Consider the following 24,405-nt stretch of genomic DNA (forward strand, 5'->3'; position numbering starts at 1 on the left):
ATGCCTGTGGCTATTTTGCACTTGTTTTGTTTATTTTTGCTATAATATTTATTATTTATTTCCTCTGATCCTTGGGGTTTAGTTTGTTCTTTTTCTAGTTCCTTGAAGTGTAAAGTAAGGTTTTTGAGATTTTTCTCCTTTTTAAAATGTAGGCATTTACTTAAAGCTATAAATGTCCTTCTTAGTACTGCTTTTGCTGTATCCATAAGTTTTGGTATGTTGTGTTTTTTAGTTTTCAAGATGTTTTCTGATCTCCCACTGATTGTTCAAGAGTATATTGCTTTATTTCCACATATTTGTGAATTTTCCAGTTTTCCTTTTGCTATTAATTTCTAGTTTTGTTCAACTGTAGCTGGAAAGGTTCTTTGTATGATTTCAGTCTTCTTAAATTGGTTAAGACTTGTGTTGTGTCCTAACATGTGATCTCTCCTAGAGACGTTCCATATGCACTTGAGAAGAAGTTATATATTCTGTTGGTGGGCGGAATGTTCTGTATATGTCTGTAAGGTCCAACTGTTCTTTGCTGTTGCTCAAGTCTAAGCTCTTATTCTTGAAAAAAAATAGCAAACAAAAGCAATGAAGGGAAAAAGAAAACAATGTTTTTGGATAAAGAATCTCTAGTAGAAAACACAGCAAACACCACACCTAATAGTGACACATTCAAGTCAGGAACAAGATAAAGAGTTCCACTATTGTTATTTATCAGTAAAATATAAGAAAAAGGAATATGAGGAACGGACATTTAAAAAAGGTGAGACAAACCAGTGTTATTTGCATATGAGATTATCCCCTGAACAATGATAACAGGAGAACGAAGATGATGAGGTACATTTGCCGCACAGAAGCCATTAAGTTTCCAACATGTCAAGAACAATCAATTAGAGAAGTTAATGGGGTTCTGAGGGGGGAGGAGCTCATTCACGTCAACCACCAAACCTGGAAAAGATCTCAGAATAAACCTTGTGAGACAAGTGCTAGATCTACAGGACAAGAATTACAAAACTTCAACAAAAACAAAAAGACCTGGATACATGAAGAGGCATAGCATACTCCTGCAGTTTAAAATTCAAATTATACGAATGTCAATTTTCTCTAGATTAATTTCTAAATTCAGTACAATTATAATTACAGTAAAATGTTAATGGTAAAATCTAGATAGTGAGTAGATGGATGTTTACTAAAAATATTTTGAATTGTTCTGTATGTTGAAACTTTTATATTTAAAAAATGTTGAGGAAAATGACAGCAGAAGGTTTTATGGAATTTGAAAAGCCAAACTGAAAGTCCTCTAGATGGGAAAAGGTACAAAATAGCTTTAAAAGTTTTAAAACAGAACTATTTAGAGGAATTTGCTTTACCAGATATCAAAACATAATTTAAAGGTTGAATAATTAAAATAATGTATTATTAGCATAGAAATTGATACATGTATGAATGAATCATCTAAATACACTTTGCAGATTTGGGATTTTCAGAATATGAAAGCTGTGCTGGCATCGAGTCAGCTGGGAAAGAGAGACAAACGATGATGTATTAAGACAACCGAGTTCAATGCCTTTCACATTTTAAAGAACAAGAATTTCCAAGTGAATTTGAGAACTTTAACAACCAAGTTGTAAACGTATTAGAAAAATATAGGAGAATGTTTTAGGGTGTGCAAGTTCTTCCTACATAAGACTCAAAATTTAGAAATTTAAAGAGAAAAGGTTGATTGATTTGACTACATAAATACTACAAACGTTACTAAAGGCAACTGTACGTGAGGTTTAAACAAAGTGATGCCCTGGGAGAAAACCTATAAAACGTGTTATGAGTAATGTTTATGACTGAGCAAAAAAGAAAAAGGACTCACGGACATCGATGACAGGGTGGTGATTGCTGCGGGGAGGTGGGTATAAGGGGACTAAATGGTAATGGAAGAAAATATAATAAAGATTATACATTAAAAAAAACAATAAGACAAAATATTAGAAAAAAGGGCAAAGGAAATGAACAAGCAAAATATACAAGTCATAAACTACTTTAACCCCTCTAGTAACTGGGGAAATTAAAATTTAATTAAAATAAGATCTCCCCCCTCTTTCTCACAGACGGGCAGAAATCAGAAAGACAGACTGTGCAGCATTCATAAACCACCGGTGACAGTGCAAATTAAAATAGTTATGAAAGACAATTTAGCGATTGCCGTCACAATTTAAAAAGGCATGTTGTTTTGTTTAGCCATTCGCGTCTAAGAACCCACAGAGTCTGATGAAGTACAAACATACGTGCACATGATCATGAAGACGTCAAGCTTGTTCATTCCATCATCTGTTAGCATGGTGTCCATTGGTAAGGTAGTGATAAAACAAAAAAATAGAACATGTGTACTAATGACTGAAGTGCAACCATTGAAAAGGAACCAGACCTAAGTGTACTTATGTAAATACATCTCCTCACGTACTTATATAATAAAATATGTAATATGCTGCATAATAAAATGAGATGTCATTTTACTAAGAACAAGCTATGTATGCTCGTTTTGTGTGAGTATGAACAGAATTGAAAAGAACAAAGGATGGTCTTGACTGGTGTGGCTCAGTGGGTTTGGTGTTGTCTGGCAAACCAAACAGTCATGGTTTCCATTCCCGGTCAGGGCACATGCCCAGGTTGCTGGCCAGGCCCCCAGTTGGAGGTATGCGAGGGGCAGCCAATTGATGTTCCTCTCACATCGACGTTCCTCTACCTCTCTCTCTACTTCCCTTCCCCGCTCTAAAAATAAAAATAAAATCTTACAGAAAAAAATAATTCACTGACAAGAAACAAGAATGAAGGGTAAATACAAATCCATTAAATAATAAGTGACTTTGTTAGGAAGGAGAAGTACATTTACTTTTTTTAACTTTATGCTTTCTATATTGTTTGAATTGTCACGGCCATGTGTTGCTTTTAATGTTAAAGTAGCGGTAAGATTAAAATAAATAAAATTAACAGTGCAAAGTGGGTGGCCAGGAATGTGGCGTGGCGGAGAGTTGCTCATTTGGAGTTGGGGGGTTTCGGTGTGACATGACCCAGCTTGTACGTGAGGGTGGCAGGAGAAGGCTCTTGATACACCCCCAGATGCCAACCAAGGCTTTGTCAGATGGAGGCCTAACTGGTATCACTATCTTATTTACTTGGCAACCCGTCTTGTTGAGGGAATTCAATGGGAACAATGAATGATAACTGTTATAGATTTACCTATACTGGGGAGGTGGAGGGAATCTGAGCACTCACGACTTTCAAAGACTACATTCAGATGTGTGTGTGAGGCTTCTGTATCCACAGATTGAACCAACTGGGGATGGAAAATATTTTTAAAAAGTTACATTGTTGCTCACCCTAGAGTTAGGCTGACCATAGATGCATCCATACTGAACATGGACAGACTTTTTTCTTGTCATTATTCCCCAAATGATATAGTTTAACAACTATTTACACAGCATTAGGTGTTATAAGTAATCTAGAGGTGATTTAAAGTATGTGGGAGAATGTGTGCAGGTTGCATGCAAATGCTACACTATTACACAAGGGACTTGAACATCTGCAGATTTTGGTGTCCGTAGAAGGTCTTGGACCCAATCCCCCATGGATACCAAGGGACAACAGTATCAATTTCAAACCATCAACAAACTGGATCATTTCAGTGGACCCTCAACACCCTGAAATCCACAGGGGCACAATTTAATTGAGGCAGAACCCTCAGGAAATGCAGAGTTTTGACACTTGAAAAGAGCCCTAGTTACAAACATCCTGAAAAATGCATATTTGGGTGAAGTTGCACACAATAGCTGAGACAAATAGTGGACGCCATGTACTGGAAGTGTCAAAAAGTTGTGCCGGGGCCAGATGTGCAAACAAACCAAAACAAAGAACCCAGCAGATTCTCATGTGAGTCGAATCCAGGCTAAAAGTGACAGAGCCCGTGGACCTTTCAGAGTTGGTGTTTGGCATGGACCAAGAGATCCCAACAGTGGTAGTAGGTGGTACTGCAAACCACTGCCCTCAACTCTGAATTCAATCAGTGGGTTCCTCCATCTCAGAAGACTTCTGCTGTATAGCACCACACACTGGTGGGCCGACTTGCACTGACGGCGCCACTGCTATGGTAGAAAGAAAGTCTGAGAAATTCCCGTGGCCAGCCAGGACACCGGATGTTCTTAGTTCCATCTCTCAGACAGCTTTCATCTCCTTTGATCCATCTGCAGAGCCTCCAGAGTTGGTTATTATCGCTCCCCTCCCCCCCATCCTCTTCTTGCTCCAAGGAGCTACTGAGCAAGAAGAGGGAGATGATATGACCAAAGTCACACCGCAGATTTGTATGTGAGCCGTTTTCCGACTCTAAACCCCGCGTTCTTTTTCAGGCCACATTCACTCTGAATGCCAACTGAATAATAAACTCACCACCTTTCATTATTTTTACATTATTTACATTAGTAATTATATTATTTTCAGCCTTCCTACAGAGGACTCTAAGTTCTTAAACCTCAGTTATTCCAGTGTTGTTGTTTTTTAATTAAAAGGTCTAGGCAGGGCTTTCACGAACCTTATTATTTAGAACATTTTCGCAGTCAGAAGGGGGAATGTGCTGTTTACTCTCACGTCTCACTAGAGAACTCTATTACAGTGGGGCGCAGTGATCAGCCCAAAGTGAGTCAGCAGGAATCGATAACAAAACAAACACAAGGAAAACGGGCCATCCTCAGGAATGTGTGTGGGCAGGACATGGGCTGTCCAGCGAGGCCGCGGGCTAGAATCTTCAGATTTCTGCTGAAACCCAGGAGTTACAAAGAATTCAAGTCTGTTTCTAAGCCCAAATCCTCAAGTGTGGATGCAGCATCCAGTCCAGAGCCACCTTTGTTTTGCTGTCTGGACACATAAGGGTCACAGTACTTTCTGCACTTAATAAAAACCACCTAGCTGAGGGTCAGGGCCGGGGCCTCTGCTTGCTTTCACCACAAACCGTCCAGTTTCTATGAAGGCACCAACAGAAACAGCCTGCTCCTGTCAGATGCTATCACCTTTGCAGCAAACACTAATTTATTCTCTTTCAAGCTCAGAGAGGTATTTATGATATAAATAGAGGCCTCAGAATTAAAGGGACTTTAGAGACCACATATTTCAACCACTCATCTTTGCATAACTCATCTTGAAAGTGTCACTAGGTGGTTACGAGAGCCTGTACTTTAAATTGCTAAAGACAGCAAAGTCAGCACTTTCTGAGGTTGAAAAAATGTTGAAAATGATTCCTTATACAAGCATTCAAAAAATTACCAAAAAAAAAAAATTTTTTTTCACAAAGATGGCGCCCAAAGCGAAGAAGGAAGCCCCTGCATCTCCCAAAGCCGAAGCCAAGGCAAAGGCGTTGAAGGTGAAGAAAGCAGTGCTAAAAGGCGTCCACGGCCACAAAAAGAAGATCTGCACATCACCCACCTCCAGGAGGCCTAAGACACTGCGGCTCCGAAGGCAGCCTAAATATCCTCGGAAGAGCGCCCCCCTGAGAGAGAAGCTTGATCACTATGCCATCATCAAGTTCCCCCTGACTGCTGAGTCAGCCATGAAGCAGATAGAAGACAACAATATACTTGTGTTCATTGTGGAGGTCAAGGCCAACAAGCACCAGATCAAACAGGCTGTGAAGAAGCTCTATGACATTGATGTGGCCAAGGTCAACACGCTGATCAGGCCTGATGGGGAGAGGAAGGCATGTGTTCGACTGGCTCCAGACTATGATGCTTTGGATGTTGCCAACAAAATTGGGATCTAAACTGCGTCCAGCTGGCTAATTCTAAATATAAAAATTTCATACTAAAAAAATTACCAAAAAATTAATTTTACTGAATTAATTTCTGGCTCAAAAAGAGTTGAGGACTTACTATTCGCTAAGTACTGCAGGCCAGGTACTGAATATGCAAAGATTTTTGAACAGATGCCACCCTATAGTCAAGAAGCTAACAGCCTGTTGTGGACATGAGGCCATTCATCAACACCCTGGGGCAGGCACTCCTTCTAGACACATTGATTTCCCTGTCCACCGGAGTAAGGTATAACCAATGAAATGTAAGCAAATGTGTCATCTCCAGGAGAAGGCTTTAGCAGAAAGCACATGCTTTGGTTTACAATTTACTCTCTGGCCCAGCAATTGGCAACATTCCAGACTGTGACTACTCTGTTAGCCTGGGTCCTGAAAAGGGAGCAAAGCTGACCAACAATGCACACACAGTGTGAACAAGAAACAGCCTTTGTTGTTTCAAGCTACTGAGGTTTTTGGAGTTGCTTGTTACTACAGTGTGTTCAGCCCATCCTGACTGATACACAGAGTAAGGACAGCAGACAAATTCACCAAACTCCAACACTGAGCCGAGGGTTGTAGTGGAGACATGCTCGAGATTCATGAGGGTGCAGGAAAAGATTTACCACCCACCTAAGTTTCCTGAGGACTGGGGGAGGGCCAACAGAGGGGGAAGACTTTGAATTGGAGGGTGAGGGACGAGCAGATGCTGCCAAGTAGACATGCTGAGAAAAGGGTGCTCTGGACAAAAGGAACTTCATGCAAAGCCAGAAGGAAGAGAGAACAGGTTTGGAGAGCTAGAGGAGTTCAGTGTTGCTGACACAGGAATTCTAAACCTGGTAGATTTATCATGGAGCTAATGAAGCTGAAGCTTCAAGGACCCTCACTTGCATGGGCGCCTTCCAAGGCCTGTATCTATATTTTTCTAAATTTATACTTTTTTTTTTTTTACCTTAAGAGGAATTCCCTCCCAATGTTTAGATTCCACAAACGCTAGATCCATAGGGCGGAGGACAATAATGACATGACTCCAGACCTACGGAGCAAATCTGCTGACCTTCTGACCTTCCACATGACACCCTTTTCAACATTTGCAAAAAGGAATCATGTTCCCCAACAGTCTCCTCCCCCAGCAAGCCTGCCACCCTCGCTCCTGCACTGGGGGTCCCGGCCTGGAAGGTCCACACCATTCCCGCTGCTCTTCTCTGTGCCTGCTCTTCCCTGCCGACGGCCTCTTAGAAGTGGGGCCTACGTCTGAATCTATGTCTCCGGATGTAGTCTGAGTGTGTTATCACTTTCCTTAGTGAAGTTTCTCGTGTTAGACTTAATCCGTCTGTAAGAGTTGTGACCACAGGATGCCAGATTAGGCATGCCGTGATATTCCCCAGAATATGGGTGAGTACACTAGGGTTTAGTTCACATAACCAGTACCAGTATCAAAACACAACATGTGTTGTTTCAGCTTACGTTTGGCAGACTTCAAGGACTAAGTTGGTAGAGAAAAGAAAGATCATTTATTTAACAAATGTTTACTAAGCACCCACCCTGTGCCAGGCACTGTTCTATATGCTGAATATGGGTGAGAAAAAAGAGCTATAAAAACCCTGCCTTCCTGGAGTTTACACTTTAGTTTGAGGGAGAGACAATAAACCAAATAAGTAAATGAAACTGTGTTAAAGAGTAGTAAGTGGAATGGAGAAAAATAAAACAGGAAGGAGGGCCTGGAGCAGAGAGCTGACATGCCCCCGTCTGTGGCCTGCAGCAGGCCTCTCCTGGCTATGTTGAGAACAGACTGCAGGGGAAATAAGTGGAGAAGCAGAGAATCTGTCAGAAGGTTATGGCAGCGATCCGGGCAGATGACAGCAGCTTGGACCACAGTGGCAGACATGTGGGTAATGAGAAGTGGCTGGGGTCTGGATCCATTTCGGAAGTAGGGCCGACAAGATTTCCTAAGGGACCGATGGAGCGTGTGATCGGCTTATTGGTAGGAATCAGGAACGACTCGGACAGTTCTGATCTAAGCATCTGAAAGGATGGCATTGCCACCAACCAAGACAGGTCTGAACCTGTGAACTTACTGCAGAAAGCAAAGGCAGGTCTGTGCCGCCGAGACTGGACGGTCCCTGTCTAGGTGGAAACTGGACTGAGCTTTGGTCAGAAGCATCTCAGAGAACTGAGGGCTCAGGCTGCTAATGAGCGGGGCGGCTGCGCAATACCAATGTGCCCAGTGAAAAGACTCTGGTCTCTGCCAAAATCGGCTTGAACCAACAGAGAAACTATAGCAAAGGGGTGGGAGGGTGGAGAGGGTGAGGGGGTGAAGACTGGGAGCCTAGGAGGAAACCCAGGACACCTGGAGAGCCAACTAGTGAGAAGCGATGTGCTCAGAGGTGTAGAACGGCTCCTTCCCAAGTTAAATCTGTTCTGTTAAAATGTACTTGCATCCTAATCTTATTCCAAGTACAAAAGCAAATTACTTCATTTAATTAAAAATAAGATTTTTAACAGTACGTTTGATTGATTATGCTATTAGAGCTGTCCCAATTTTTTCTCCCCTTGATCCCCTACCTCCCTGCATCTCTACTCCTCCCAGCATCCCCTGCCTTAGTTCATGTCCACGGGTTGCACATATAAGTTCTTTGACTTCTGCATGTCCTATACTATTCTAAACCTCCCCCTCTTTTGTGCCTACCATTTATGCTTCTTGTTCCATGTACCTTTTCCCCCATTCTCCCCATTCTGCCTCCCCACTGATGACCCTCCACGTGATCTCCATTTCTGTGATTCTGTTCCTGTTCTAGTTGTTTGCTTTTTTTTTTTTAGTTTCAGTTGTTGATAGTTGTGAGTATCTTGTTTAAAACTAATTTTTTTTTAAAAGCAGTATAAGTGGTTTGTTCTAGATGTGGTTTTACTTCTGAACTACATTTGTTTTGTTTTCATTGAATTTTTCCAGTGGGCCAGAGAGTTTACAGGCTGAATAGCTTGAAGGCTGGTGGGCCTGCATGTACCTCCCAAGAACATTCATTGCAAAAGGAGCTCTCTGGCTCTCCCTGGTGAACACAGCGCTCTTCCCCTCCTTCCAGGCTCCATCTGCATTGATGACCTTCTTCAATGGCCTCACTACAAAGCCCATCAAGATCTCAGGCAGGAGAAAGGATGCTCAATTTCCCTCACAGTAAGGGAAATACTAATTAAAATCACTCCGATTCTCTTTCACTTACTTGGGAAAAGCGGGAAAGATCTGACAATATACTTGGTTGCCAAGGGTTTGAGGAAGTAAGGTATGCTCACACACTGCTTGCATGAGTGAAAATTGATAAAACCTCTATTGAGAACTATGCAGTAATAGCTAACAACATTATAAATGCCCATTCCCTTTGATTCAGCAAGTCTGCTCCTAGGGATGGAGCCTACAGAGATGCTTGTGCGTGTGTGCGTTAAAGCAGATATAAGGTCATCTACTGTCAGCACTGTGATAGCAAAGGACTGGAAATAACCTAATCGCCCACAGACAACCTAACTGTCCCCAAATGGGAATGGAACAGTATGCACCTGTGGAAAACGGGCCAGCACTTTTTATATTGCTACGGATTGGTCTTCAAGATACCTTGACATTTGTTACTTTTGAAAAGCGACATATACTTGTGCTTATACACACTTAAAATATCTCTAGACAAATACATGAGAAATGAGTGACCGCCTTGGGGAGGGGAACAGGGAGATGGGAAAGCTTTCCCCTGTGAACCTCTTACAATTCTGAGCAACATGCAGGTGCTATGTTTTCAAAAACAAAAACGTAAAATTTGAATACATAAATGGAAAAAACATTAGCACGTTTTCCAAAGAGTGTGGACTGTTACAAAGAGCAACAAGTGAAAAGGTGCATGGCTAAATGGGGTTGAAGCAGAGGTCCTTAAAGGATCTGTGGCCAGGGTCGAACACCAGTAGAACTTGACATTCAAACTTCTAACAAATACAGGCTTTGGGTTTAACTTCTGTGTAACTTTAGGTACACATGGGCACTTCACCTACATCTAAATATAATACCTGCAACTAAATATACTCCATCTGCCTCCAGCTTACATACAGAGCACTGAAAAAGCTCAGAAACATCCAAGACAGTGGAAAGGGACAGTCACCCCTGCAGAACAACCTCTTTCCCAATGAAAACACCCTACAGCGACATGTTATCCGGCCTCCATTTGAGTATCTCCATGGTCTGAGACTCGGCATCACATACAACCACTTAAAAGTTCCTTTCTCAGCTGGACCGATCCCCAGGTTTTAGAGCTGCCCTTTGAACTGACACAAAACAAGTCAACGCTGTTCAGCGTGATCAGCCAGCCCACTCTCCTTCTACGTATCAGCTTGTTGCAGTCCCTGGTCGTCATTTCATCCCTGTCACCTCTGCAGTGTAACCATCTGAATTCACTCCACACTCTCTAGTGACCTGCTCTTTGAATACATTTTAATTTGTTCACGGCGCTTTTAAAACGTGGCAATTAGAACTGAACCAGCATTCAAAGGTAGCCCAACCAGAGAATTCAACAGAAACCGTGTTTTAATCATTCTATGACCACAGCTAACAATACGAGAAATCTGTCTGAGTAGCAGTTCTGTTTTCTTTCCTCCCCAGACGAGAAATTTGAGACCCAGCGGGACAAGGCAGCCCTGCAGGAATTTGGCAGCACTGGGGTTCTTTCATCACGAGGCCATGTGAGGACACACTTTCACACACTCATTTACAATTCTGATGGAGGAGTTCTGGGCTTTCTTCTCTTTTGCCTCTCTGAAGCCTACCTTCTTGTTCAAGGAGGAACTGTTTGAGTTTCTTGTTCTTTATTATAGCCATGCCACCCGGGATCACAGCTTGTGGCCAATTAGGCTCTTGCAGACGCCCAGGGGCCTCAGTGGTGAGGGCACCTGAGACACTGCCACGTCTGTAACACCTTCCTCCCTAAGAATCACAGCCCTTGAGAGATCTGCTCTGAACACCCACGTTAAATATCTAAGTCAGTCCCCAACCTCCACGCTGATTAGTCGTCTTCTATAACAGCACCCTAAGTGTTTCTCTGTGACATTTATCCAAACTCATCACGGATCTTTATTTTCTGCTTCTTCTGCTTAATGTTGCTCACCTTGGCTAGAGCTGTAAAGTCAGGGCCTATGTCCCCAGCATCCTCAGCATCTGTCACAGTGCCTGGCACACAATGTAATTTTCACTGAATGAATGGATGAACACATGGGAGCCGAGCATGCGGTTCAGAACTCTAATATCAGACAGAGTTGGGTTTGTATCCGAGAGCCCTACTATCACAAGCTGTGTATTCCATCCTGGGCAGATGACTTCATTCCTCATGATCTGATTCCTCAATGGTAAAAGGGAGACAATAGTGCCCACCTCACAGAGTGGCCGTGACATTCAGTGCACAGAAAGGTCCAGTGTGCCACCTGGTGCACAGGGAGCACACAGTAAGTCACAGCTGCTGCTGCTGCTCTCCTCCCAACCAGAGGCTGGTCACTGGGGAAGGACAACTAACAGTAATAGCCAAAGGTACACCGGCTACTTTATCCCATTCACTTTTTTTTTTTGAACTGTGGTAAAAAACACATACAAAATTTACCATTTTAACCATTAAGAAAATTTTTTTATCCTCACCCGAGGACATTTTTTTCCATTGATTGTAGAGAGAAAGGAAGGGAGAGAGAGAAACATCAGTGCATAAGAGAGGCATTGGCTGTTTGCCTCCCATACACACCTGGCCCTGTATGCACCTGGATGGGGGACTGAACCCACAACCCAGGCATGCGCCCTGACAGGGAATTGAACTGGCAACTGTACGCTGGCAACCCTCTGTCCTATGGGACAACGCCCCAGCAAACTAAGCCCCCCTACCCAGGGCCACTTTAACCATTGTTAAGTGTCCAGTACAATAGTGTTAAGTGCGTGCACACTGTTATACAACCCGTCTCCAGAACTCTATTCACCTTGCAAAACTGAAACTCTATATCTATCGTACAATAATTCCCTTTTCCCCTTCCCTCCCCGCTGGCAACCACAATTCTACTTTCCGTGTCTAAGAGGAGTTTGACTGCTTTACCATCTCATATAAGTGGAATCAGACAGCATTTGTTTATGTGACTGGTTTTATATCACTTATAATAATGGCTCCAAGGTTCATCTGTGTTGTACCATGTGACAGAATGCCCTTCCTTTTTTAAGGCTGAATAATATTCCATTGTATAAGCTACACCTTCTTTATCAACTCATCCACTGGTGAACATTTAGGCTGCTTTCATCTGTTGGCCACTGTGAGTAGTGCTATGAACATGGGTGTGCAAATATCTCTTTAAGACCCTGCTTTCCATTTTGGGGGTATATGTTGCTTTTTTGTTAAGTTTCCCAACATCCAATGTTGCCAGGAGAGCCCTACCAGTCTTCACCTTTTTGCTCTTGGCACAAAATTATCTCCCTCTCAAGCTTGCTCCCTAGTCCCTTCAAATGTCCTCCAGGGTTTATTTTTATTTTTATTTTTTTAAATCTTCACCCAGGATATGTTTGCTGATCTGGGAGAGAGAAGGAGGAAGGGAGAGAGAGAGCAACACTGGTGTGAGAGAGAAACACCAATCAGCTGTCTCCAGTACGTGCCCTGACCAAACTAACAACCTTTCGATGTACGGAATGGTGCTCCACTCAACTGAGCCACCTGGCCAGGACAGGTCCTCTATTTTTAGATGAATTCCACAGGTCAAATTTTGAATTTATTTCCCTGCAGAGAAGGGCAGGAAGCTATTAAGCCTTTCCACTGCTCTCTGTCAGAAAATCTCCAGGTCCCTGACCCAGAGTGGCCACTGGCCCGGACCTGAGCGGAACTGAGCTGCAGAAAACTAGGGCCCGGCGCCCCAGACGATGCAGGGCTGCGGCACTTCCTCAGCCAGCCCGTGACAACTGTAATAATGTTCACTTTGTGAGTAATGCTTTGAATGCTGTTAGTACTTCATCAAGAAGTTATTAGTTTCCCTTGACAAGTAAGATAACAAACATTCATTGGGTTTATCAGCCTTGTGACTTAAAGCCAGGATATTTCTATGCAAATCCACTTCCAATCTAATGAAGCCCAACCAAAGGGACCAACTGGATTCAATCCGAAGAAGTTCCACATCTTCCCAGAACTCTTTAGGATCATGGCACCTTCACACCATTGTCCTGAGGGGCAGCAGAACAGATGGAAGATGCAATGGGAGCCTCTGGGGGGTGCTTGGCTATGTCCTGAGGGACCTTAGGGTGCCACGGTCACCCAGGGGTAGAGAGGAACAATAGGGCTCAGCACTTGAGCCTTCTCTAGTCTATAAAGCAGTGAAGTCGATCACTTTGGGAAAGAGTGACTATGATTGTGCAAAATATAAAATTCCATAACTATTTCTTCACAACCACTGTCAAACCAGGAATAAAGAACGTGCCCCCCTCCCATCTCCACCCTCTTCCTAGATATGTGAGGGCACAACACAGGCATGCATGTGCACACACACACGCTCACCACTGACACCCTTAGGAGAGTGTGGGGAGGTGTAACTTCTGGTGCAAACTAGCAAGTGTATTTATTGTCTTTCCATGAGATTTCAGGAGCCTAAATATAAAAGTTTCTAAGGGCTTCTCTTGATGGCATATATGGAGCTTCAGTGTGCCAAAGGCTGATGTTAACTGATGTGACCTGCTTGCCATCATAAATTTGGTAAGAGTTACATTTATCTGTTTTTAAACCAAAGATCTGCTTTAATATTATGCACTGATTTTCTGGTGGTGGTGGTGGTTCTATGATAACCTAGGACAATAAAATTTCATCTGACTTTACTTAAAATACCACTTATTTTCCTGAGAATAGAAATCATTCCTCTCATGGGCCCTCTCCCACAGAGCCAGCCTCCACTGGGCCACTTATTTAACTTCCTTGCTCCATCAGCCTTTGGCACACTGAAGCTCCATTCCATCCTCCCATTCTGCCCAAACTACTTGCACCAAGGTCAACAGTCAAGTGTCTCTCTCCAACTCCTTGGCAGGTCTCAAAGTCATTTAGGCCCCAAAGAAGGTCAAGACTCATGCCTCTCAAAGCTCTCCACAAATGAGCAAACTCACCCCTGCCCAGCACTTTGCAATCTCCTGTACCCAGATGACCTCCAAGTCACCCTCGCTAAGCTTGAATTGTCTGCCAAGCTCCAAATGCATCACTTCTAACTGCCATTGTAGGCAAAAATCCCTGTAGGTTTTTTTAAGCTGTGCACATAGTTTCTGCGTTCCCTTACCTTGGCATTTACCCCTCAAAAAAAAAAAAAAACCCACAATCAAACTGAAACAAAATAAGCAAACAAAAAACAGAACTCAGGCATCCTGTTCCACTGCCTAGATTTCCATCTCACTTCTCACCGTCTGCACACATTTCCAAGCAAGAGATCCGATCCCCCTCATCCCTGCATCCTTTATGCAGCCTTCCCATGTCTTCCCCTGACCCAGCTGCCATCACATCCTATTAATCTAAGAATATTTCAGATCTGACCTACTGTCTCCATCCTTGTGAGACACCGTCCAGTGGTTAAGGGCTTAAGCTCTGGAGCCACACAGGCCTGGTTTATACCCTGATTCTGCTACCTATGGGCTTTGGGACCCCAGGCACGGCGCTTGTGCCTCCTGTCTCCATTTCTTCCCTGGAAGTGGCGATAACAGGCTTCATCTCTCAGAGCTGTTGCGGGAATTAAGGTAGCGATGTGAGGAGTGCACCGCCATGCCTGACACATAGCGAGTACACCACGGTAGTCCTTACTACAGGCGTTATCCTTGGGTCTTTTACCATAATTCGGTCCTTCGTCAGTTCTGGCTTGGAGTCCTGTAACAACCCTTCAACCCCCACTCCTAACATTGCCATTGGAGTCAACATACTGAAAAACAAATCTGTTTGTGTCACCCCTTGATTTAAAGAATTCCAGCTGGCTTCCTACTCCAATCAGAAGAGTCTACACATAAGCTGTTTGATGCAATAGCCACCAGCCACATGTGGCTATGCAGCAATTTAAGTGTGGCTTGTCCAAATTGAGATGTACAACATGGATAAAAGACACGCTAGGTTGAAGACATACTATGAAAAGGAATGTAAAATAGCTCAATAATTTTTTACAGATTTTATTTATTTTTAGAGAGAGGGGAAAGGAGGTGAAACGAGAAGCAGAGAAATATCAGTGTGTGAGAGATACATCAATAGGCTGCCTCTCACATGCCTCCAACTGGGGACCTGGCCTGCAAGCCAGGCATGTGCCCTGACAGGGAATTGAAACAGGGACATTTGGTTCACAGGCCGGCACTCAATCCATTGAGTCACACCAGCCAGGGCTCAATAATGTTTTAATAGGAAAGAGTTCTTTATTTAAAGAGGAACGGAGCAAATGTTGGTCTAAATCTTTTTTTAAATTCTTTTAGCATTCTGCACACTAACAGAGGTCAAAGAAAATAACAAACTTAAATATGATAAAATTCATTACAATTACATCCACAATTCTATACATTTATTTTATTCATGTTAGTGAAAAATCACCAGTTTCTGAAATATGACAAATTATATCAAAAAGAACCAAAACATCTCATAAAATATATATCCGAGTATGAACAGTACTGTACTTCTGATGTCTTCACATCCTTCTCTTCTGTGTGCTTATGTGTAACACATTGTTTCCCTCAACAAACGCACCCATTTACACTTGCTGCTGTCTGCTCCAAGGCTATATTCCTGTAACTATCCAGGCAAGCCAGGACCCCTCAATAATCCGGTCCAGAATTTAATTTTAGCACAGCTGGTCATCCAATAATTTGCTTTAAGCAGTCACGGGGGGTTGCTTCTGAAGCCTCATTTTCACAATCCCGATGGGAAATCTCTTGCCTGGGACCCAGAATGCTCACTCTAGGTGGCCCACAAGCCTGGCTTCTGCTGACAGTGGGATGAAACCCTGATCTAGTACCTTTTAAATCACCTTTAAATTATCTTTTCAAATCAACATACTCATAGTTTTTTGGCAGTTTCTCATTGTTTCTTAGTCCGTTTCCTCAGGGCTCCTTTTCTTGTCTCTTTTCCCATCTGAAATTTTACGGTCTCAGAAGTACTCACATCTTTTTTGGAAGGAGGGGGTTTTAAACATATATTATGGTAAAATACCCATAACCTGCAATTGACCTTGCTAGCCATTTTTAAGTGCCCAGTTCAGTGGCATTAAGCACATTCCCATTGTTATGTGATCATCACCACCTGCCATCTCCAGGCCTCTTTTCATCTTGCGAAACAGCAATTCTGTACACATTGAACGAGAACTCATTCCCTTCCCCCCAGCCCCTGGAAACCGCCACTTTGCTTTCTGTCTGTGAATGGGACCGCTCTAGGTGCCTCGTATTAAGTGGAAGCACACAGTATGTTTGTCCTTTAGTGACTGGTCTGTTTTACTTAGCACAGTGTCTTCAGGGTTCATTCATGTTGTGCCAATTTCCTCCCTTTGTAAGGATGAATAATGTTCCATTGTGTTGTATCTGCCACATTTTATTTATTTGTTCATTCATCCCTCAACGGACACTTGCTTCCATGTTCTGGCTATTGTGAAAAATGCTGCTGTGAACCGTGTGTACAAATATCTCCTTGAGCCCTTGCTTTAAATTCTTTAGGGTATATATCCAGAAGTAAAATTTTACCCAGAAAGCTAAATGGTAATGGGAAAAATACAACAAAAAATAATAGATAAATTTTACATAGCAGTGGAATTGCTGGATCGAATAGTAATTCTATGTTCAACTTTTTTAATAACTGCCATACTATTTTTCATAAAAGTTGCACCATTTTATAGGCCTACCAACAGTGCTAATTTCTCCACATCCATGCCAACATAAGTTATTTTCTGGTGTTTTGTTTTTTTTTAATAGTAGCCATACTAATGAATGTGAGGCAGTACCTTGTTGTGGATTTGATTTACATTTCCCTAATAATTAGTGATAGTGAACATCTTTTTATGTGCTTATTTGCTATTTGTAGAACTTCTTTTGAGAAATGTGTATTCAAGTCCTTTGCCTATTTTTAACAAGTTGTGTTTTAGGAATTCTTTATATATTCTGGATATTAATCTATTAGATATATGATTTGTAAATAATTTCTTCCATTCCATGGGTTGGCTTTCCACGCTACTGAATGTGTCCTTTGAACATAAGAAGCACAGAAGTTTTTAATTCTAATGTAATATAATTTATCTATTTTTCCTTTTGTTGCCTTGCTTTGGTATTATGGCCAAAAAAATAATTGCTAAATCAAATGTCATGAAGCTGCCCTAGCCGAGTGGCTCAGTTGGTTAGAGCAATGTCCCATACACCAAAAAGACTGCAGATTCAATTCTCGGTCAGGGCACATATCTAGGCTGTGGGTTCAATCCCCAGTTGGGGTGCGTACAAGAGGCAACCAATCAATGTTTCTCTCTCTCTCTCTCTCTCTCTCTCTCTGTCTCTCTCCCCCTAAATATCAATAAACATATCTTTGGGTGAAGATTTTTTTAAATGTCATGAAGCTTTTCCCTCTTCTTTTGTTTTATAGTTTTAGCTTTTACATTTAGGTCTTTTATCTATTTTAAGTTAATTTTCGTATATGGTGTAAGGGAAAGATTTAACACCATTCTTTTGCATCTGGTCCAGTTTCCCCAGCACAAGCTGTTGAAAAGACTGTCCTTTTTCTGTCTTGGCTGGTGTGGCTCAGTGGACTGAGTGCCAACCTGGGAACCAAAGAGTCGCCAGTTTGATTCCCAGTCAAGGCACATGCTGAGGTTGTGGGCCAGGTCCCCAGGGGGGCGTCCACGAGGCAACCACGCTTCGATGCTTCTCTCCTTCTCTTTCTCCCTCCCTTCCCCTCTCTCTAAAAATAAATAAATAAAATTTTAAAAAAAAGAAAAGACAAGAATATGCTTTTCCCATTGAATCTTCTCAAAGCATTTGACCATATGTGTGAAGGTTTATATCTGGGCTTTCTATTAGATTTCACTGGTCTATATGTCTTCATTAATAATTTTTAATATCAAACATATGTTGAGATAATATTTTGGATATTTTGGGTTGAATACATTCTTCAAATTAACTTCATCTGCTTCTTTTTATTTTTTTAATGTGTTTCCTAAAACATTTTCAATCACACATGTGGCCTGCATCACGTTTCTGCTGGACAGTGGTATCTGGATGCTCTGAACTTGGACCATCAGGCAGTGTGGAGAGCAAGAGCTGACACCACAGAACTGAGTGAGTGTCTGTGAGCTCCCTTCCTTCTGTATTACTTACTACAGAGCTCAGAGAGCAGGAGAGCCCTGTGGTCAACAACTGAGGGTTTTGAATCAGGCCGGCTCAGGTTTCAGTCTTCAAGACGTGCTCTGTCTAATACAGCAGCCACTCGCCACATAAGCCTACTGAGTACTTGAAATGTAGCTAGTGCAAATTGAGATGTGCCGTAAGTATAAAATTCAGATGAGATTTCAAAAACTTGCTATAAGAAGGTGATGTAAACTATCTCACTAATAATCTTTATCACATGTTGAAATATTAACATTTTTGAAAGATTGAGTTAAATAAAATGTATTAAAATTAGGCTAGTTTATTTTGAATAGATCTTTTTAGAGCAGTTTTAGGTTTACGGCAAAATTGAGCATAAGGTATAGAGATTCCCCACAGGCCCCTGCTCCTACACACGCACGGCTGCTCCCGTTACCAACCCGCACCAGCGTGCCGCGTGTGTGACAGCCGATGAACCCACATGGACACATCATCGGCACCCAAAGTCTGTGGTTTACATTACAATTTGTTCTTGACGTTGTATATTCTAGGGGTTTGGCCAAATTCATAATGACATGGGTCTGCCACTACAGTATCACATAGAGTAGTTTCAGTGCCCTAAACACCCTCTGTGCTCCACACAGTCGCCCCTCCCTCCCTCTTGACCCCTGGCAGCCACGATCTTTCTTACTGTCTGCCTCTTTCAGAATGTCAGACAGTTCGAATCACGGAGTACACAGCCTTTTTGGATTGGCTTCTTTCACTTAGCAATATGCATTTAATATTCCTCCATGTCTTTTCAAGGCTTGATAGCTCATTTCCTGTTTATTTTTGTTTTAAAAAATGTTGCTCTGAGAATTTTAAAATGATGCCTGCGGCTCACATCGTATTTCTGTTGGACACCTATTGGCTCAACACGGGCAGAGTTTCAGTCTGGCACCGTCTGCCTCTCCAACCATTCAAGTTCATGCTCAGCTACACCTCGTCCACTGCATGCACCCTGGTACACCAGCCACCTTGCCTGCATGGGGGACCAGAGTCCCCCACTAGAGACTTCCTTAACTCCCTTATCCCTGAAGGCTAATTCATGTTCAGAACCAGCTCAAATATGACATTTTCAGTGAAGCCTTTCTAAACTTCCACTGCACTTAAGTCACCTTTCACAGTACTTTGTAATTTTTCCTTTTCGATTTTGTGTTTGACTTTCCCCTGTAAATTGTGGATTGTGACCTCCTTGAAGTAAGAAACTGTGTTTTGTTCATCTTTGGGTCCTCAATCCCTAGCACAGAGTCTGACACTGAGTAGGCACTCACATATGTTGAGTGAATAAATGAATGAAGGAAACACAACAAAATCCACATTATCCCACAACAAGAGACAACATACCCACTTAACAATCACACAGCTCAGGAAAGTATCCTAAATGCAACACACCAGCTACAAAAGTGTATCCATCAAAAGCTAGCTTTATTCACAAGCTAAAATTTGTGTTTTATAATCAACACCTTAGTAACATTTATAAAGCACGTCACAATTTAGTGATGGCAATCAGCCCTTTCATTGTAGGCGGATTCTGATCGCCTTGGAAATGTGGGCACTGGCTATGGACACCGGATGGTTAAACAACCACATTCCATACCCATTAGCTGACAGCCTGGACCCCACCAGAATGGAGGCACTGAACCGAGCCTTTGATGTAGTTTCCAAAGAAAGCCACCAAGATGATTAAAGAGTTGGAACACGAGATTTATGGGGAATGGCCACAGGAACAGAGACAATTCTGCCTAGACAAGAGAAAAGGCCGAAGGGTGACTTAATAACCATCTTCAATCATTGTTATTACACAGATGATGGTGACCAGATGGTCTTCGTTTCCACCAAAGAGAATATTGAAAATGGACTTAAGCTGCACCATAAGAAAACTCTAGTTTTAAAGAAAGGACTTAATGGCTAAGCACTGTGTAAAGCAGCAAAGCAGACCCAAGGCACGTGTGGTAGCCACTTCCAAGTGCCTTTATCATGCTACAAAAGCAGCAAATTGGTAGTATGGTCGGGCCTTCACAACCCCTGCTTGAGGGCATACCCTCAACTGGCTCATCTTCAGATGAATCAAGTAACATACAGCTATAGGAATGGAAAGACCTAAAGATACGAAAATTGAAACACAGCACCCTCTGGTGTACATAACTGTATTTCAGTCAAGCGAGATTCTTGACATGTATCAGTATTTCTCAAAATAGAAGGTCCAAACCATGATAGAATTGAGAGAAATGTACACCAGGCTGATTCTAGTATTCATTTAGTCGCTATATCCAACTTTATCAAGCACCTACTATGCATTTCCTCCTTTGGTGCCAGATGGCTCTTACACAGGCAAGCTCAACTTCCATAAACATTAAACAGGGCTACTTCAACCATTTTTGAATGCTGAATTCACACTTGGATACATCAGCTCGCACATGACCATCTCATGCTGAGGCATGACAATGCTGTTGACCAGATCACTTCACTTTTGCTCTGCATCAAGGAGTACACTATACACACAAGTTGGGGAAAGCCTGAATGGGGCACTCTTCCGACAGGTCCCCCTCCCTGTCGTGGTATGCACAGCCCTTATCAGCTCGGATCTTTCTGCACCCTGAATGCCAATGGGACATCCTCCTAGGCTATAGGCTTGAACACTTCCTCCCTCTACTCTCCTCTTATTTTTAAGTACAAGAGGCATTCCACCAGCTAAAAGAATCTGAGAACCAATTGAGAATGTTTTGAGCTCCTCCCCACGTCTTTAGTCATCTTGGTGCTGGGTGGGAACTTCATTTAAGTGACACACATACTTTATTCATATGACTCACTACTGCTAAGCAGCTGGTGTGTCCTAGATAAACACAACTCGGGCCCTTTGTCTGAGATTCACAGTCCAATGGGGGAGACAGAGATATAGGTAAAAATGGTAAGTTGAAGCTCAAAGCTGTAAGTACTAACAGGAGAGACGAAAGGCAGTGAAAACGCCAGAGAAGAACTGCCTGGGCATTCCTCGGGACATCGGAGCGGAACTTGAATCCTGTGGGAGCAGGTCTTAAAGGGTGAGAAGGTGTTGTTCAGGCGGAGGACACAGGAGCACATACCATTCCAAGTGTAAAGACCTCAAGGCCTAAACAATAAAGATGCCCCCCCACCACCAGCACATCCCCATTTGGAGGATGGAGCCATATAACACACTTCCTCTTGTTCCAAAGGTCTCCTTGAAGAGATGTGAACACCTGAACAAACTGACCCCTACACGTTATACGCAGCACATACCTAAGTGGCAACAAGCAAACGAAACCCAAGCGTACCAGGCACTGGTCTGATAGAGGAGAGGACGGGCTGACGTGGAGAGCACCGGGAGGCCGGCCGGTTGGACTGGGAAGCTCCAGCAGGAATTCCTCTGACATCAGCAGCCTTGCTCCTTGCCCATCTCCCTGGTAGCACTGGAGATGATGCACTGTAACGCAGGTACAAGCTTCCCCTCCCACCAAGATGATGGGCTGAAGCAAAAGCTGTATCTTTTTATCACCATGCCTTTATCACTCAGTGAATGTGGAGCTCAAACAAAATTTAATGAATATGCTAAGTGCTCGGTTCATACGCATAACCAGGATTTAAAAGAGCAGAGCTCTGGACCAGCAATCCCGAACACCTTGTTCTATCTACTTCCCCTTGTTTTGTTCTTCCTTATAAGCTAGCCTTCCTCATCCCATTCATGCTTCCCTATCTTTTCACTTTCTCCTAAATCAACTCTTACCCTCTGACTGGGAAAAAGGGCAGATATTCTTGTCCCCAGTTAAGAGTGACCTATGTCAAAATGAAACCACCAAGCCAAAGAGGTAACAAGGAACTGGCTTCTCGCACACTCAGAAGAATGTGAGATTACTGCCTCGCGAGGAAAACAGAGAAACTCAACCCGATTGCTGGGTAAAAATAGGTCACTGCTTGAGTACCGCCCTTTGGGTTACTGGCAGCTAGTGCCTTTTGCTTGACTCCAGTGTCACAAGAAAGTGGCAGCACAGTCTTAGAATAAGGGCTCCAGAGCCAGCTGGCCACCTCGGCCTGGCCCTCCTGTGGCATTCTAGAAGCAAACGTGAAATACCAGAGTTTGTATGTTTTGTTTTGAACCAACTGGGACATAATTCAAGGCTGTCCTTGTAAGAAGTCTCTCTCCCTTGCGTTCAGCTGTACTTTATTTAGTGGGAAAGAAATGAATAGAGTTCAGCTAGCTTGCTTATACCTATGTAGAGCCAGCAGCAGCCTCTTTTTCATGAGCTATAATTATGAGTTGTTATTATTACTCCAATGCTTTTAGAGAGAGAAAAAGGAAGAGAAACATCGACTGGTTACCTCCAGTATGCGTCCAGACCAAGGATCGAATCTGTAAACTACATGTTTGTTCTCAACAGGAATCAAACCTGCAACCCTTTTCAACTTGATTTCTGACAGTTCTGAATGATGGTTGTTCTATATTTTAGTTGTAATCTTGATGTGGTTGTGCAAAGAGGCAAGTAATGTCTGCCTATGCTGCCACCTTGACCAGAAGATGTAAACAAACACTGTCTGCTATGGAAGGGAGTAGGGAGGTAGAAGGGATGTTGGGATGGGGACCATTACAATGTCCTCCGTATCTCACCTGGTACTGACTTTGACTCTGAGGTCCCAGAATCAAGGGCAAACCCGGAAGTGCATTTTGAGCAACACTTGATCACTTAACAAAGACTAATATTTATTCTTACATAGACACAAATTCTCTTGGAGGTAAACTCAAGGAGAATCATGTCTTGGAACTCTATGTAAGGGAAAATCAGTAAAGGCGAGGAGAGCAGGCCCAGTTTGGAAAGATATATTGAAACACACTCAAAAAGGCCATCCTTTTATATTGATCCCCCAGAAGGTGGAGGAGGTGACAGTAAATCTTAACCAAATGAAATGATCTCAGCACAGGGCTGAGATGAAATGGTCCAGATGCTTTCCTTTCAAATGATCTAATTTACTGCAAAGAATAGGGACTGACTTATCTTCGACTCCTTCTTATGTATTAAATTTCTAAAAATGAGCTCATTCTCACATGATGAGTTAGTGGTGTGAGCCCTGTGGATGCCGATGTCCAATGGATCAGTTACCATCTGTCCCTCGGCCTCTGACCCACGACTTACTCATGTAGTATTTCTTCATTCATTAGCTGCTGATAAAAAAGGGAGGCCAATTACATTTCTGCAGGCCTTAGGACACTGCACAGCTATCCCAGGGATGGAATCAGTTTTCTTTGATGTGCACAGACTTCCTCTCTGTTCTAAAAATAAGGCCATATGTAGAGGAAGTAAGTGCAATTCTCTGGGCAAAGCCAGGCTGGTTATTTGTGCTCTTGAATATTTATATGGTTTTTATAACCCCGGGTCTAGGAGTAGTGAACACTGCCTTTGCCCACAGGGCCAACTGTCACTAACCTCCTACACTGTGGAAAAAGGTGAATGTAATATAATGTCTGAACAAAATGCAACACCATTTCCTCTGGCTTGGTCTCCGTGTACCAGAAAGCCGTGACAGTGAATGGATGCAGAGTCCCTCTCATGCCTCAGCAGCCCCCTTCCTTACAAAACAGCTGACTTTTGGTGACTTGGGTCCGTGCAGCTCTCCCGAACTTCAGGACACTGTTCTAGGGCCTCAGCGACCCAAGAGGGGTGGACACCCCTCCTTATCAAGCAGCAGGCAGTCAGGAGCGTACGGGATCGCCTCTGCTTCGTGGGACTAGGGAAGTCTCGGCACTCCAGCACTTCCCCAGGGGGCAGGATGTGCTGCTGGCCTGGTGCTGGTGGGGCCCTGCTCATTCTCATGAGGTGTCAAGGTGAAGTGCTGCCTGGAATTGAGGTCGCCACCAACAAGGCAACGGGAAACCATTCTGTTTTCAGGGTCACATCTGGGACCCTGGATTCATTCCTCGGTTTCAATCCACATTTGATTGACCACTGTGTATAGGGGTCTGTGCTAACATCTCCTCATAGCTTCAAACAATCCTGGGAAATGAATATGATTACCTCTACCTCACCTACATGGAAGCCAAAGCTCGGGGAGTTATGTCTGTTGTCACAGAGCTGGGACATTATAGGTGGGTGCCAGAGTAAATTTCCTGCTGCCATGTCTCGTGTTCATTCTACACAGTGCCATTGACTCTCCTAGTCCAAGAATTGGGGCCTTGGAACATTATCATATAAACTGGGGTGTGGTCATCCTCATTATAACCAAG

General features: G+C 43.0%; 2 protein-coding genes across 6 annotated transcripts in view; one reads left to right on the top strand and one right to left on the bottom strand.

Annotated features, from left to right (window-relative positions):
• The window catches only part of ZHX3 (zinc fingers and homeoboxes 3), a 97,109-nt gene that overhangs the window by 12,166 nt on the left and 60,538 nt on the right, over positions 1-24,405 (bottom strand). The gene's annotated exons all lie outside the window — the stretch shown is intronic.
• On the top strand, positions 5,321-5,785 carry LOC119063254 (60S ribosomal protein L23a-like). Its single transcript, XM_053671323.1, has one exon. It carries the CDS (start codon positions 5,321-5,323, stop codon positions 5,783-5,785), a length of 465 nt encoding a protein of 154 aa, XP_053527298.1.

The sequence above is a fragment of the Artibeus jamaicensis genome, unplaced genomic scaffold (assembly GCF_021234435.1).
Source record: "Artibeus jamaicensis isolate MK-2021 breed Jamaican fruit bat unplaced genomic scaffold, CSHL_Jam_final contig_685, whole genome shotgun sequence".
Lineage (NCBI taxonomy): Eukaryota > Metazoa > Chordata > Mammalia > Chiroptera > Phyllostomidae > Artibeus > Artibeus jamaicensis.

Bases quoted from the DNA above. Each gene is read 5' to 3' on its own strand.
- LOC119063254 (XM_053671323.1), top strand. From the start codon at position 5,321: ATGGCGCCCAAAGCGAAGAAGGAAGCCCCTGCATCTCCCAAAGCCGAA.